This window comes from Danio rerio, chromosome 18 (assembly GCF_049306965.1).
Source record: "Danio rerio strain Tuebingen ecotype United States chromosome 18, GRCz12tu, whole genome shotgun sequence".
Taxonomy (NCBI): domain Eukaryota; kingdom Metazoa; phylum Chordata; class Actinopteri; order Cypriniformes; family Danionidae; genus Danio; species Danio rerio.
In genome coordinates this window covers 22,030,652-22,045,193 of record NC_133193.1, presented here as the reverse complement: position 1 = coordinate 22,045,193, position 14,542 = coordinate 22,030,652, and the positions used below count along the sequence as shown (strand labels likewise).

The 14,542-nt window shown below is 34.9% G+C and overlaps 1 protein-coding gene across 1 annotated transcript in view; it reads left to right on the top strand.

Annotated features, from left to right (window-relative positions):
- asz1 (ankyrin repeat, SAM and basic leucine zipper domain containing 1) overlaps window positions 1–14,082 on the top strand; it is a 31,732-nt gene extending 17,650 nt beyond the window's left edge. The window contains 5 exon segments of the mRNA NM_200230.1: window positions 857–913; window positions 1,190–1,302; window positions 5,644–5,749; window positions 8,116–8,229; window positions 13,720–14,082. Of these exon segments, the coding sequence (NP_956524.1) occupies window positions 857–913; window positions 1,190–1,302; window positions 5,644–5,749; window positions 8,116–8,229; window positions 13,720–13,884 (555 nt within the window). The 3' untranslated portion in view covers window positions 13,885–14,082.
- The last annotated feature ends 460 nt before the right edge of the window (window positions 14,083–14,542 follow it).

Sequence of the window (14,542 nt, the reverse complement as noted above, 5' to 3'; positions counted from 1 at the left end):
TTGTAATTCTGTTAGCACTTTTACATTAATTATTTATTTTTATTGTTATTGTTTGAGCAGTGAAGTTGTTTAAGTTGTCCTTTTGAGAGTTCTAGATGAGTGAACTTCTGTTATGTTACTGACACAATTCCTGTGGGTGGAGTATCGTTTGTTTTTAATAGCTGTTTCCACAGACACACACACACACACACACACACACACACACACACACACACACAGAGACACAGTCTTGGTTTGTGTTCATATAGAAATTGAAAATGGCAAGCTATTTTATTATACTGAAAAATTAGAAAGTCCTTACAACAATAAGTGGTTGAAAGTGGATAAAAGAGCTGGATTAAAAAAACAGATATTAGTGGGAATGTTTTTTTCTTGCCTACTAGTGATCTGACTAAACAGTCCCCCACCCCCACACCCCCCAACAACGAAGCAGGATACAAATCCTTTTAAAAAATACAAAGAAATAAGAGTTTATCCAGCTGATTTCATGCTTATTACAGAGTCAGATAAACAGTGAATTGGTCTGTGCTGATTGTATTAAATATTAATAAATCACAGTTAGGTGATGCCTAATAATAATATTCTGAATTAGATTTTGTTCTTATATTTTGATTCTAGTTTAATCATTTTGTGGGGTTCCTGGTATATTTGTATCAATTTTGTCTAATTGAACAATTTTTTTTTGTTTGTTTATTGTAGTTTAGTTACTACTTCTATTTTGTTTGTTTACATTTCTAATAATATAATGTATGCTTTTAAAAAATAATTAACAAATAAAGTGTGATTCCTACATTTAATAGAGCAGTAAAAACATGCCTTTTCCACATTTTTTGTTGTTGTTGTTGTTGTTTTACAGGAACAAAATGTAACTTGGAGCGAACTGTTGGTCATGGATAAGAAGGATCTAGAAAAGGTTTATATAAAATATTTTTTTATTTTTATATTTTTTACAATCAGAAAAAAAGAAACACATTTTTGCAATCATTTGGTTTTTACAGCTATAGAAAGGAGCTTAAATTTTAGACTTTACACCACATGTTGACTGATTTGGCTCAAGTAAGGCAAGATAAAATGAATTCTAATCATATGAAAGGGCCATAAGTGTTCATTTAATTAGGTTTGTGGTATAGTAGTGTATATATTCATGAAATATTGGTTTGCATTGTTAAAGCTCTTTGTGTCTTTGTAGATCGGTGTAACTCATCCTGTGGATCAGAAGCAGATTCTCAGTGCCATGGAGCAGATGCAGCTTGATAAAGTAGATCTGGACACCCTGACGCCTCTTAATAGCATAGACAGCGGGTAAAGCTCATTCAGTCTCAATCCAAACTAAACTAAACTTGATTGTTGATCTTTATTATGTCATCAAATCCAAACCATAAATTGCAAAAAATGCTTTCCTTTTGTTTATAGTCCAAATATCTAAAAATTCTTAAATCAAGAACAACATTTTCTTGACAGGTAAAAATATATAGCGTTTCTTTTAGTTATATGTTAAAATTGAGTCAGATTTTCATTTAATGCAAGAAAATTATCTATCAAAATAGTATTTTATTTTAGCTTTGAAATGAGATCAACTGGCTTACCCCATTGGAAGATTATTTTATTTGTTTTAAAAGGCTGGTCCATAGTGTATTTTTAAGGCTTTGTTGTGTTTATAAGGTGCAAAGGAATGTGTGCCTATGCTTCACTTGTAGAAAATTACATTATTTTTTTCATATATCTTACTGTTATTATATACAGCTACTCGGCTAACATGAAAACGACTATCATATTTCCTAGTTCTTCCGAAAGGCTCATCCGCAAGAGGCTCTGATTGGTCAGCTAACATAATGTTCTGTGATTCGTGGATTGGCACCACATCACGCCCCTACAAGCACGCACATTTGCGCTTTGTAAAAAGAGTCAGTCAGAGCAGCTGTTAGCTCCGCTAGCTGCCTGAATCAGACAGTAAAATGAAGAGCACACAGCTCACGTCTGCTCTCTAAAATAAAATCTGACAAGTGTCTCACATACATATGGAATATCATGTAATATGAAACGTTCACTCTTTTGCGAGTTTGTTATTTGAGATGTAGAATACAGTTTGAATGATAAATATGAATTTGTAGCTAAATTGTTAATGCTGCCAAACAGCATTTCACGTTGTTTACTTTCCCGTTTACATCTTCACTACTACATACCATTAATGCAACAAACTATGCATGTAATAGATCAATTTTAACATAAAAATACCTACAGGTCAAAATCCACAGCTTTTTCTATTATGGTCGGAGGAGTTTTGGCCAAATCCATCACTAAACTGGGAGACATTCTAGAAGTTCTCCTTAATCAAATGCTTTCTATATATATATATATATATATATATATATATATATATATATATATATATATATATATATATATATATATATATATATATATATAATTCTCTGGAACATAATTAAAATTAAACTGTAAGCACTTCTCTCTTTGTGTCGAGTCCTTTGGAAGCCCAAATACAGCAACGGAAAAAGCTCTGTGGAAATAGCAGCGTTTGGATGGCATTTTAGCTTTCTCTGCTACATTACAGCACCTCTATCCACGCACCATCGCTGCGCAGGGTGTATGTGCGTGGGAAGACCTTGTGATCTAACTAGTCTGGATGTATTTTTTGTAGTCTCCAAACTTCGTTCGCTGTAGGCTTTGCTAGGCGAACTCTGTTAAAGCCAAGGTCTCCCTTTGCATTGAACTTTGAGTGCATTACATTCAGAGATGTTGTTTGTGTTCACACAGCTACATTACACATGAGCTAAAGTTTAAAATATGATATCGTAGCTGACCACCCCTTGAATACAAAACTCAAAAAATTTTGCCTTAAAATTTCTAAAAACGAAACGATCTTTTTACTGGTCAAGAAAATGCTTCTTGATTTAAGAATTTTTAGATATTTAAACTAGAAACAAGACAAACTCTGAACTAGAAAAGATTTTTCTTGTATTACACTGTCTTTTTTGTCCTATGAAAAGCTTTCCAGGCTTGTAACGGTGTAAATATGCACCCCAAAACTCAGTGCAGAACAACAAAGGCTTTTTTAATGGTTTAAGCTCTAATAATGATTTGTTAGGTGAGAAATGAACCGCTGCCATTGCTGCACACTGTGGACTCTGACGGATGATGACGAGGAGGCGGCGTTTGACTTTAAAGTCTATTCTTAATGAATCTAATCAATCTGTAATTTCTTTATTCAATGTCGGTGGGGTACAGCCGAGGGCAGACGGACACACAGTAAATTGTGCCTTTAAATCCTGGTCTGATAGGCGCTCCATAAACACACATTAAAAGGATATAGAGTTACAGTGAAATTCATCGCCACAGTTAATTTCCTGCCTAATGGGATGTATGTAAACATGCGTCACCGCTTTGACAAGAGTTCATAAGTCGTTTCCGGCAGATAACTTCATGTGGCTTTGATACTGATGTTATTTTTAGGAGCGAATTTTTTATTTCTTTTTTTGATATTATAATTGTTTTCAGTTGTCGGATTATTTAAAACACATCAACGTAAATGCCCTGTGATACAAATTGATGGAACTGCTCATGGTGCCTGTTGGGATGGTGGCATTAACCCAGCACTTAGCAATACCACAAGAGCCTATCACTCATTCGGTCATAGAAAAACTAACAAAGTGGCGCTCGGAGCCCATCTCTCTGTCCTGGAGGAGATAGTAACTCCAGAGTGTCTGACAGTGTTTACCACAGCCTCTGACAGAGTGTTAGGAGAAGAAAACGGCTGCTTGGGGAAATGCTCTGTTAAGATAACACTATCAACATTGCGCGGTATGTGTGAGCCATTACAGGACAGTTGTAAGTGATGACAGAAGTGCGCCAAGAATGCTGTCATCAAATTAAGTGCTTCAGCTTTCGGTGTTTGTGATTTTTTAGCATAAACAGGTTGGCCTTTGTTTGTCTTTTTATTAATAATTATTTACCGAAATAATGTAATGGAACAAATGAATAGATATTTTCAGTTTCTCTGGATATACAATTCAGTTATGCATTTAATTAAAAAATGATTTTGTACAACACTGATGACATTTCTTACAAATTTAACAACATTTTTAGCATTATTTTCCCAGAAAATTACAATTAATCAGAATAGGGCTGCACAATATGTAGTTTCAGCAGCGATATCACAATGTGTGTATCCGCAATAGTCACATCGCAAGATATGCAATGCTGAGTTCGGATTATAGATGATGTGGAACCACAAGTTAAAACCCATGACATTTGTGGAGCTACTGCAGAATTTAAGCATAATAGCATGCTTAATTTTATATAGAATTCATATAGATTCAATGCAAAGTTAATTATCTACATGTGTTTTAGGGCTTGTGATTATATGAGCATTTTAAGAGTGTTTAAAGCATTTTAATAGTGCATAAAGTAATTAAATAATAATAATAATAATAATAATAATTATTATTATTATTATTAAGTTATTGGTCATACTTTATTTTGATTGTCCGTTTGTTGAATTTAAGTTACATTGCATCTACATGCCAACTAATTCTCAATAGATTATAAGTAGACAGGTAGGTTAGGGTTAGTGTAAGTTGACATGTACCCGCTGAGTTTCTTATAGTCAGTTAAATGTCTGTTGAAGGAGCGGTATCAACAGATATTAAGCAGACAGTCACCTAATACTCAAATGGACCATTAAAGTAAAGTGTTACTGAGTTATTTCTATGATTTTGCAGTGATATTTTACATTTTATTTTTTTATTTCTGAACCCGAACATTGTTAGACTCTCCCCAGAAAGCCATAAAGCTTTTTTTTATTTCACTTTTAACATTTGCTCCATTGTGGTTATGGCTGTATTTTGTTTATTACACTCCCCTAAAAACCATCCCACTCAATCTAAATTAACGACTTTCCAAAAAGAACTGTTTAAATCATCTGGTAAATTTGTATTGATATTGCATTATATATCGCTAAGGAGAAAAAAATTGTCATGTCAAATTTTTCCAATATCGTGCAGCACTAAATCAGAATAACAAATGTAATTGAAAATCTAATATAACCATGTATGTAAATCCATCTTTTTGTCATTTAATGCAACAAACATGCTCTAAATCAGTGGTTCCCAATTCCAGTCCTAGGGTCCCCCTGTCCTGTACTCTTGATTCAGATCATCAGCTTATTAACATAGAGATCTATGATCTGATTCTTGTCCATCAAATCAGAGAGACATACAAAATGTGAAGGGTGGGGGGTCCCAAGGACTGTATTTGGGAACCACAGCTTTAAATAACTGTATTTTTATTTTAAACTTATTTATTTTAAAGCAAGAATGTCATCAGTATTTTACAATATATATATATTTTAATGAATTTCATAACTGTAATATATTTTTTAAGTGGTCTCAAATGTTTTCCTATAGCTGTGTGTATTTAATATAGGCCTTTCTTTTGTTGACATGCAATTTTTTTGTTTCAAAACGTGCAGTATAAGCAAAGAAAAATTACTTTGTTGCCCTGTAAGTTATGCAAGTTGCACATCTAGTAATTTGCAGACTCATTACAGGCATATCTTTTACACTGCAGTTCAAGTACTTTGCAAGTTGAATAAAGAGCTTCATTCTTGAAATGTCTGTTCCCCAGGAGCGAAGATTTCCTCAACTTTCTGATCAGCCTGAAACAGCAGTGCTCTTATTTGACAGAAGCCTTGCAGGACGTCATCAGCAGGTTCCCACGTAGCCCTTCTGAGGTTTGTTGTATACTCTAGATTACCCCGTCATGTAAGGCTAGGTGATATGGCTAAAATGTAATCTCAACAATTATTTTCCATATTGAACGATAATGATATATATTTTGATATAAGATGTTAATGCTTCTAGATTTAAGAGTACCCCAACAATGACTGAAGCCACAAAAATTAGAGGGTGAATTAAATGGCATCAAATTTTCGGCTGATACATTTTCAGTGGTCAAATTCGGTACATCTCTAATATCAACACACTTTTAGATTCCCGTTGTTGCACATTTCTGCTGTGTGATTGGCTCTTCGGTCAATATAGAGTAAAAACGTCTAAAGCGGGGGTTTCAAACTGACGTCAAAAATATAACAAGATTCAACCTGCTAAAACATATTATGAACATCTATAATTGATGCGCTGTCACATAATCACTTGTGGTTTTCACCTTGTGGACATTTAAAATAATCAACATTCTGAGTATTTTTACTTTGTTTCTCCCATTGTACGTAATTGAGAGTAACACATGCATATTATGTCTGTGGCTGATTTAAACGTTGAAATATATATCCGTAAGTGCTTTATTTTTACTACAGCTCTATTGTTGTAAATATTCAAGGGTCATTTGACTATTATCAGTTTTATACTACTTGTATTTTGTTGTACAAACACTTCTTCATGCCTTTCACGTTATGCTAGTGGTGTAACAAATATGATATTTTGGCTAACATTCGATTCAAATTGTCTCATTTTAATAGATTTTTTTTTCATATGCATATTAAGATTTGTATAAAAACTATCTACATTAGTAAAACTGTACTGCTGGTTGAACTTTATAAAGTAAATGTGGATGTGTACATATTTTCCCCCTCTTTGTAGTTTTATATATATAAAAAAAAGATATTGAGAGGAACAATTGCCAGTAAAGTCACTTACTGTAAGTTACCCAAACTGCTTTCTGCAGTTTTTTGCTATTGGTACAATACAATTGGTTGGGTCAGAATAATTTATTATTATGCCTAATATTTGTAGTATTTTCATAGCAATTTATACACCCTCTTCAATATTTAAAACAAGAAACAAAAAGCTAGACTGTTGACTGCAAATAGTCTTTGGAAGAATGACTTGGTTTGTGTCTAACACTCGCCCATACAGTATATACAACAACCAAAGATACAGTATATTTCAGCAGCAGGTGTGTGTGACACGATAAACATGCTGATTCACATTATCACTGGTGATGGGTAATGCTTGAAATATATTCATCAATTATGTCAGGTTTCTACTTTTTTCTTGTGCCATATGTAAAAATGGCCCTTCTATGAATTGTCAGTCACTAAAATGGCCCCCCTGCCAATTTTTGTTTTTGAGACTCCTGGTCTAAAGCTTATGATTTATATCGACTAGTTATCGTGATTCAATATAATAGCATATAATGGCCCAGCCCTAACATCCTGTAGTAAAACCGGAGCAATTTCAAGTATTCCAGTTTGTTTCTTTAGTCTTGTATTGGCAGGCTGATTTGTGGAAGTCTTGCCCTGCACTGTATTCAGACCCACAGTAGAACCAGACTTTTAGAACAGTCAAGAATGACTGACTGACTAACATGTAAAATAGTTATTTTATTATAAAAAGTTTTTTTTTTTTTTTTTGCATTTACATGGTCTTTAAAAGGGTTTTAAATTAACATAGCAAATGTGTACCCTGGTTTTTGTTGCTACTGTTAATTTCAGTGTATATTGTATGTTTCTCTCTTTTTTGCCAAACAAAATTCATAAAATTTTATGGTAATAAAATAAAAGGTTGCCACAATTACATTTAAGGAAAACATTTTTATTTATACCTGTAAATAATCATGCATATTTTTAATACTTTCTTTTTGTTGTTGTTTACATTTTAACTTGCCCCAAAACATTATTGTCTGATTTTTTTTATTAATGAATTTATTTATTTATTTATTCGAGTTTCAAGGGTTTAAAGCGATAGTTCATTTAAAACGGAAATAACCTGACAATTTATTCTCCCTCATGTGGTTTTTAAACCTTTTTTTTTTTTTTTTTTTTTTTTTTTTTTTTTTAAATGCTGGTTACTGGGACCCATTGACTTCCATAGTAGGGATAAAACAAACTCTGGAAGTCAATGGTTGCCAGCTACCAGCAGTTTTCAAAATGTTGTCTTTTGTTTTTATAAATGTTAGAAATGTAATTTTTGAGTGAACTATCCCTTTAAATGTGTATGGCATCTCTGAAAGTGACTAACCTAGTTTTCTGAAGATATCCATGATTACAGCTATAAATTCAGATTCAGAATTTTCGACTCAAGTAGCTGTAGGCAGAATTATTATTATCTCCCACTTGCTTGTGATGTCTTTGTTCAACAGGTTGTTCTTACATGTGATCCCAAGAGAGAGGCTCAAGCCCTTTGCACTGAGATAGTAACTCAGACAGGAGACCTCCAGAAAGAGATACTCTGTCTTAAGACCCTGCTCAGTAAGGTCAGTCACGTCTACATTCCTTCATGTCCTCATCTTTCATCTTCTCTGACGCTTCTATTAGTCTCTCTTGCATGACGATGAAGGGGAGTCAGTTGTGAAATGTGAACAAATAAATTGAGGATGTTATCGGCTAACACTTTCCAGGGAGTTTTCAACAAGATTTTTGGAAAGTTTGTTGGCTGTTGTTTTTCTCAAACAATTTAAAATAGGGCTGCTCAATATATTGTTTCAGCATCAATGTCACAATTTGCACATTTACAGTAGTGTGCAATGTTGATTTTTGTAAAATATTTTGGGATTATAGTGAAGCTGGAGTGATAATTATAGACTAAAAGTTCATTATCTGTCTGTGTTTTTAAAGCCTTTGCATTCAGGGACAAGAAATTGTACAGTTGTATTTTTAATAAAGATTAATTTCACTGAATTATTTATACAATGAACGCTGTACAGGATTATTTAACATTTAATTATTACATTTTTTATCTAAATGCAGTTAGACTTCTCTAAAAAGCATAAAGCACTGTTTATTTCACTTTTATTTTGGCTTTAGTGTATTTATTTATGCTTTTAATCCTAACCCTAACCATGACTTAAGTTTTTTCTTGCTTGCTACTACTTTTAATTTGTTTATCATATTTTATGCTTGATCAATCTAAATGAACGAATTCATTCCAAATAGAGCTATTAAAATCACCTGGTAAAATTAACATATATCGCAGATAAACAGAATATCGCAATGCTACATTTTTCCAATATCATGCAGCCTTAATTTAAAACTGGACATTAACCAAATTGGATTCCATTTTAACATTTTTTCATGGCATAAAATGAACAATGCAATAACGATGATCCCTTAGAGATTTTGGTCTATATTGACATGATGACATACTCAGCTACAGATTTGACATCTGCACATGCATGTTGTGGATTTTCCGTTTCCACCATGTCCCAAAGGTGCACTTTCGGATTGAGATCTGCTGACAGTGGAAGTTCTTTGAGTTTAGTAAACTTGTTGTCAGTTTGAGTTTTGAGTTATGTTGTGTTATTTTCCTGAAAGCGGCCATCACAACATGAGTACACTGTGGTTATAAAGAGATGGAGATGGTTAGCATTGCTCACATAGTCTCTGGCATTTTAACAATGGTGTCAATGTGTCCCAAAACAAAATATGAAAATGTGTGTTAGGACTGTGAAATTAATCGAAAATGAATCGCTATCGTAATTTGAAACGTTGCAATTAGTTAATTGCAAGAGGCTGCAATATGAAATGTAAATGTATTATTTAATTTTCCCTTCTCAGAGCAAATGCGTGACTGCCGTCTGTATGTGATAGTCTTACTAGCCAATTTAGTGAGCACACTTTCATTCTGTCCAATCAGAATTGCGCAACCGAACTATGCCCACAATAAAAAAAAGTAAACAAACAGGAAAGCGCTGACAAGTGGGATTACGGGGTCTGCTGCATCAGAAGCATTAATAGACAAATTAATTTCAAAGAAAAACTGCATTGGTAAAATGGGAATATCTTGGTTTTAAAGTTACAGACACTGAAAAAAAACAGGTAATTTTTAAGAGCTGTCGCAGAATTGTTGCCACGGTTTACAAATTATTGAGCTGAAGCTTGCCTACAAAATTAAATCATAAATTAAATCGCTATTGCAATATCTGTCAAAAAAAATCACAATTAGATAATTTCCCCAAATCTCACAGCCCTAGTGTGTGTATCCATACATTTGATATACTGCCAGTGTTATGTGGCTGCAGTATCGCAAGCAATATCAAAATACCACTGAGCTCCTAAAATAAACTTTGAATAATCCTATATCCTGCTTGAATTTACTGAAGTGTTTTGCAAATATATTTATTTGTTTTGCCCTGGAATGGATTACAATGGATTGTCACAGATTTTTGGGATATATTAAAATAAACACAAATGAATATTGCAAAATTCAGCATACACAGAATTTTACTGTAATTGTTCTTAAGTCAAAGGATGCCAATAAACATCATTAATACATCCATTTATGCAAAGCTTGGTATTAATTCCTGCCTGTGTTTTCATGTACTTTAAATTTTCTAAGTTCTACTCTAAATACATCTGTGTCTGGCCCTTTTTGGGTATAATTACAATTTAGCCACTATTTCATCCACAACACATAACTCAGGAGCAGTAATGGAGAAGCAGACTTGGCCTACAGTTAAGGTGTTGTCACACCTGCCTTATTTAATTTGGTTCAATCGCACTAGAGTTTGTTTTCCCTCTTGGTGTGGTTCGTCTGGGCAGGTGTTAATGTAGCAATTGCACTCAAGTGTGGACCAAAAGCGAACTAAAAAAGTGTACCAAGATCTCCTTGAAGAGGTGGTCTCGGTACGCTTTTAAACGAACCCTGGAGCGGTTTGTTTGTGGCAAGAACATGATCTCAACTAAAACAGACCCAACCGCTTTTGGGACTAATCCAGCTGCTGTAGTCCAATGCACTGTCCCATCTTATGGGGTGTGGAGGAAAAATATTTGTTGACAGCGCGTTTAACCAACATTTTAAACAGAGAGAGGAAATAACATTACCTGATGAATCATTGGGAATATTTTCGGAAGATGACCATGTCACAGTTTATAGCAAAGCTAATTCACGCCTCCTCCTTAAGTGACTTGCTGTTTGCAATGCATTAAAATTGCTTTTTTCCAGCCGCACCTCATTATCAAAATGTCTAAAGCGATGTATACAAACTATATAGAATACTATGACCAGGGATACAGTCAGCCAGTGCAGCGACATATTGTGTCTGCTGGTTTGTTTACTTGCGGGAGTTCCATTGGCATTTTCCAGCATGTTTATTCAATCGAAAAGCAGTTTAGGAAATGTGTTCAATAACATCTGGCCAATGAGTAATGTGGGTTCTGTCACATGACTGCATTTTGTTTCATTTTAACTGGTTCGGACCAAAGCAATCAGTGTGGTCTGAAAAGGACCCAAAAACAGCAGAAAAATGCTACAATGTCACAATGCTACAATCATTTGTTGCCTTTGATCCGGACCACATGAACCGAACCACATATGTAAAAGCACCCTTACAGCCCATTCACATGGGGCATCTGCGTCATTCACTTTGAATGGCAGACGTCAAGCATTGCCAAACTGTATTATGGGTTCGTCTGCATCGCTTCAGTGGCTTTCAGCTCGGAAGTTGGGACTTTCTCAACTTTTCAAGCACCAATGGAGCCATCAGCCAATCAGATTGTTGTATGCAAATACACCAGCTCAGACAGTAGGTGATTGCTGACTAATTTCATTGGCTGACGCTGCTATGACGATTGTGTCAGCCCCAACATTTGACACGCCGTCTGTCAAGCATTGATGCTGAAGCCCCATGTGAATTGGACATGACACTCACTCCTAACATGAAACTCTTCTCCCCTTCAGTTATTACGATTGCCGTTTGACAAGGCATCTACTAAGTTCATTCAAATATTTTTAGACAAATGAAATATGATTGTTTTGCCTGTGTGTATTTCAGAGGTGTGTTTGTCCTTGTATGTGTATAGAAGAGCAAGCACTGACATAAAGCTGCATTAGCACTTCTTGTGTGTATTGCCTATTCTTGTTGAATCGCTGAAAGCCTCTTCAATTGTAAGTCGCTTTGGTCAAAAGCGTCTGCTAAATGACTAAATGTTAAATGTAAATGTAGTAGGCATGTGGCTTAGGAAAGTTCAAAAAGTCTCCACAAATGTTTTAATATTCTCATTTATGACCATATGACCAACCTATGACCAACCATATGACTAATTAATATTCAAAAACCGTTGCAAATACGGTCAAAACTGAGCTTTTCATTCTAAGGGTAATTCATATGGTCATAAATGAGAATATTAAAACATTTGTGGAGACTTTGAACTTTTCCTTTGAACATTTTACATTTAGTCATTTAGCAGACGCTTTTGTCCAAAGCGACTTACAATTGAAGAGGCTTTCAGCGATTCAACAAGAATAGGCAATACACACAAGAAGTGCTAATTATACAAAGTAACTTGTTTGTGCTCAGAGACTTTAGTGCTAGAGTAAGAGTGCTTCTTTTATTTTTTATTAATTTTTTTTTTTTTTTTTTTTAGAGAGAGGAAGGTAAAGAAGGTTTTATTCATTAGGGTTAAGGTGCTCTCGGAAGAGATGGGTTTTTAGTTGTCGTTTGAAGGATACCAGTGATTCTGCAGGCCGTGTGGGAACGGGAAGATCATTCCACAAACGGGGAACATTGAATTGAATGGTTTTGGAAAGTAACTTACGTTCTCACCGCATACATTTAAATTTATTATGTAAATATCAATGTTCAGGTGGCACAGTGGGTTGTGCTGTTGCCTCACCGCAAGAAAGTCGCTGGGTCAGTTGGCATTTCTGTGTGGAGTTTGCATGTTCTCCTCGTGTTCCCATGGGTTTCCCCCACAAGTCCAAAGACATGCACTATACTGCTGTGCAAAGGCAAAATACCGTAACTTTGTTTTTTGACGAAAATTAGTTATATACATTTTTGGGACAATGTAGACCTCCTTTATGATGCGGATGAGTATCTTGAGTCAATACCATTGTTTTTTTTTTTTTCAAGAAAATAATGTCTTGTCTAAACAGTAACTTCCAAAAGCCCAAGCAAAACCAAGGCAGAACACCGTAACACGAGTTACCGCTCTTTGACTTGGTTTTGATATGCTTCAATTAAGTTTCGGTTCTCTGCCTTTGTTCAGCTGCACGTAAATATGAAGTTACTGTGAGCAGCCTGGAATTACAATATCCTGCCCTTGTTTTACAGTCACACTTGTTTTATGAATAGGTTAACAGTCCGCTAAATATAAAGCACTGCAAACAAGCAAAGACTATGAATTCCGAGCAAAAATAAATAGCATGATTACTAGACATTACAGGTGTCGCTGTTTTTTGTAAATGTTCAGCAGCAACACTGATCTTGTGGAAATTACTGCTTTTTGCCTTTGCTTTTTGCATGGCTGCTCAATTTTTGCATTAAATTATGAAGGCCGAGGACAGTAACTTCAAAACAGGCATCAAAGGTCAAGCTGGAGCTCAACATTTTTTATGTAAATAAATGTCATTACTAAAACATGTAATTGCCAATGTCCTATCTATAACTAGTTCGAGCCACAAAAAGTCTTTGAAGTAATTTTTCTCAATCTAACACTAGCGAGTTAAGGTCTTTTACCTTTATAGAGCAGTACAGGTGAATTGGAGAAGCTAAATTGTCCAAAGTGTATGTGTGTGTAAATAATATGTGTATGGGTGTTTTCCAGTGATGGGTTACAGCTGGAAGGGCATCCGCTACATAAAATATGTGCTGGATAAGTTGGCAGTTCATTCTGCTGTGGCGACTGATTAATAAAGGGACTAAGCGGAAAAGAAAATGAATGAATGAATATCAGTGTTCAATTTAACATATTGAATCAAAGCACTCTATGGCACCTCTTAACCCCCTAATTGTGCTTCATTTTAGATGGATCACACAGAATACACCTTTCTGCCTTTTCAACCCAACTCCAGCACTGGTCCGAAAGCAAAAGCCAACAAGAGGTTTGCTCTGCTGCTTGGATTCGGAGGACTGTTTGGAGCAGGGCTGATACTGGTGTTGTCACAAACCAAAAAAATCTGCTATTTTTGAGATTATGCATTTCATAGATGTGTGTATTTTACGTTACCTCAGCATTTTATTAATAATTATATGTTATACATTTAAGTTGAGAGTATGTTATGATTACCTGTTTTGTGTTGCTGTTCTAGACTGTTACTCAGGGAAATCCGCCTTATGTTCTTTTGGTTTTGCAGACTGTGCACATCAACATAAACACTTTTTTTTCCCCAAGCCAGAATGTCGTCATTTTAACTGTTGTTGCTTTATGTAATCGTTGATCAGAGATGGACAGCTGGTGCTTTTTGTATTACAAGGCCTGTTTTGGTTTTGCTGGGTGGCCCAAAAAAGAGAAGCCATTGGCAGTCGCTGTCTGTGGTGCTGAAATGTCATTTCCGGGTGCTCACTGAGTCCAAACTGGGTGAGGAACCCTCTTATACTTGATTTGATAAAGAAAGCTGATCAGTCATATTCAGTGATATTGAAGAATATTTATTGCATATTTGTTTTCTGCCTTGAGGTGACAATGAAATTTAATATAGCATGTTCTGGCAGTTTCTCAAAACCCCTATTATGTGCGTGATACATAAGATCTGTTTATGAGCAGCAAATAATGGCAGCACTATTGTTGGGCAATTTCTTGAATGCATTCAGGTTGCATGCAGTCTAGTTTAATAACATGTGCAAGTAA